This window comes from Tupaia chinensis, unplaced genomic scaffold, assembly GCF_000334495.1.
Source record: "Tupaia chinensis unplaced genomic scaffold, TupChi_1.0 Scaffold000146_1, whole genome shotgun sequence".
NCBI classification, from domain to species: domain Eukaryota; kingdom Metazoa; phylum Chordata; class Mammalia; order Scandentia; family Tupaiidae; genus Tupaia; species Tupaia belangeri.
In genome coordinates, this window is record NW_006159616.1 from 1,199,295 (window position 1) to 1,201,969 (window position 2,675).

The 2,675-nt window shown below is 59.4% G+C and overlaps 1 protein-coding gene across 1 annotated transcript; it reads right to left on the reverse strand.

Moving 5' to 3' along the window:
- Positions 1 to 1,097: 1,097 nt before the first annotated feature.
- C1QB (complement C1q B chain) lies at positions 1,098 to 2,461 on the reverse strand. Its single transcript, XM_014586508.2, has 2 exons — positions 2,446 to 2,461; positions 1,098 to 1,672 (listed from the first exon to the last, which is right to left on the reverse strand). Exons 1-2 carry the CDS (start codon positions 2,459 to 2,461, stop codon positions 1,098 to 1,100), a joined length of 591 nt encoding a protein of 196 aa, XP_014441994.1.
- Positions 2,462 to 2,675: the final 214 nt, after the last annotated feature.

A 2,675-nucleotide genomic window follows, 5' to 3' on the forward strand; every position in this document is an offset into this window, starting at 1 on the left:
GCTTCCAGGAGGAGGTGTTGAATGAGGCTCTAAAGATAGGCAGGCGGAGAGGAAGGCTCCCAGCTGGATAGGCAGTGGAAGCACCTGAGGTGGCAGGCATGTGGACGGGGTCCAGTATAGGGAACAGGAAGGCCAGGCTCTTGGGCTGGGACTATATCTAGGGGACAGTGGGGAGCCACTGAAGGCTATTGAGCAGGGGAGTGCCATTTGTTCTTTTTCTTTCTTTCTTTTTTCTTTCTTTCTTTTTCTTTTTAAAGAATTAGTTTATTTAACTTTGTTTATTTAATTTAATTTGACCCGAGTGAGAGAGAAAGGGAAAGTGAGCTTGAACCGCAGTCAGCCATGTGGGAGTGCAGCACCCTTAACCACCATGCCACCTGCCAGCCTTGCCATTTGTTCTAACTGAATGACTGAGCATGTGCTTGGCTGGGCAGGTGTTGGGGGCGGGGAGCGTGTGGGAAGACGCAAAGGGGGACATCCCTGTCCCAAGGTCAGTTAAGGCCTTGGTGGAGCTCCTTTGCTCCCTTGATTGGGATGATGTGAAGGTACACGTCCCTTTAGGGGCTCGCACAGACACATGGCCTCATAAAGGGGTTTCAGGTCAAAGGTGGCAGACCTGCCCTCGTACCCCTGTCCTTCCCTCTGACTCTGTTTCTCCTCTGTCAACTGGGCGTGATGCAGCCTGTCCCCAAGGGGGAGCTTGAGAGCCAAGGAGAGCATGGGGAAGGTCCGGCCAGTGTCTGGAGCAGTGGGTGCTCCCTCCTGGCCTCCCGCTGTGCTCTGGGCACAGAGCAGGGCCCAGCCAGCGCCCGGCCTTCTGGTCACCCTCAGGCAGATGGGTTTTCTGCTCTAGGTGGTCGTAAGTGCATCCGTTCTTCGACGGGCATTTCTGAACACCTACTGTGTGCTGGGCGCCGAGATACGGAACTGAAGTAGACACTGCCCCTTGGCCTCGAAGAGTTTATTTGTCCGTTCATGTGGCAACATTCACAGAGCTCTGCTGTGTGCTTCGGACAGGGCGGGGTGGGGGAGCGGGGCGCAGGGAGGGGTGCCGACGGGGCGGGGTGGGAGGGAGTGGACGGGCTCAGCCCCACGGGTCACGCCTCTACGTCCGGGAAGAGCAGGAACCCGGAGAAGATGCTGTTGGCGCCCTCCATGCCCACCAGGGAGTTCCTGTCGGTGGCCTGCAGGAAGACGGTCTCCCCCAGCTCCAGCTTGAGCACCACGCCACCCGTGGTGACCTGGTAGACATTGGTGACGTAGTCGCAGAAAGTGAGCACCTTCTGCGGGCTCTCCCGGCCCCGGAGGAGGTTGATGCACAGGTTCCCGCGGGAGCTGACGTGGTAGGTGAAGTAGTAGAGTCCGGGCACCCTGCAGGTGAACTTGCCGCTGCGGGGCTCGTAGTTGTTGTTGGTGTTGGTGATGAGCTGTTCAAAGCGGATGGGCTGGTCCCGGCGCGGGGCATTGTGGGTGGTCCTCTTGGCGGAGAAGGCGACCTTCTGTGTGGCCTTGTAGTCTCCCGACTCACCCTTGGGGCCTGGGGCTCCAGGGAGCCCTGGGGAACCTTTAGGGCCAGCTGGGCCCTTGGGGCCAACTTTTCCTGGATTCCCAGGAATCCCTGGGTTTCCCTTCTCTCCGAACTCGCCGTGGTCTCCGGCTAGCCCTGGTAGCCCTGGAACAACAGAGAGGAGAAATAGGGAGCCCAGAGGTCGCTGAGACCAAAGGCTGGGGCCAAGGGTTGGGACCTTGGGCAGTTCCCTGCCCTCTCTGGGCCCCAGCTTCCCATCCTTAGAAAGAAAGGTGGTGGGTGTGAGAAGGCCTCTGCGTCTCCATCCAGGTCTGAGTCTGACGTGTTTCATAATGGGGACGCACACCTGGGAGAGGAGTGGCACCCCGGCCCCAGCACGCGCGGGGTCCTTGCTCAGGCTTAGGCCCAGGGCGGGGACAGGGAACCCCTGGCACGCACGCTGTCCCTCTCCCCTCTCTGGCCCACGGCAGGACTCTGCCTGTCAATGTAGCCGCCATTCCAAGCAGCCACCACCCGTGGTTTGGCAGGACACAGGGTCAAGCCTGTTCCAGTAGAGGAGGGGATGGTGCCCGAGAACACGGGTCCCAGGGAGGGGGACACATGTGCTTCTCATGTCACATCTGCCGTTTCCAGCTGTGTCACCCTGATCGAGTCACGTCCTCTGAGGCGCAGCTTCCTCATCTGTGAAGTGGGGACAGTAGTCTGTGAGATCACAAGGCTTACGTGAGACTATCTGAGGACCGTGGCCAGCACGGAGGGTCACGCCATAACTGTAGGCCAAGTGAGCGGATAAACTACATTTCACAGAGTTTCACAGTGGGGAGTCTCACTGGAACCCCAAGGCGACCCCATGGAAGTATCACTGTGTCCGTTTTACAGATGAGGGCACTGCAGTTCGGAGAGGAGAAGCCACTTACTTGCCCCGGAGGTCATTCACACCAGGACCGTGTGGCTGCAGCTGGACCTTGCCCACTGGGATCTAGAGGTCTGGCTGACTCCCCCAAGCCCACTGTGGGTAAGGCAGTCGCCTTCCCTCCCGGGCCTCAGCTTCCCCGTGTGTGAAATGGACTCAGAGCTCCCTCCTGAAGTTACAGCGAGGCTCAGCCAGCTGGCGGGCCTGCAAGTGCTTTCACACTGAGGCGGGCGG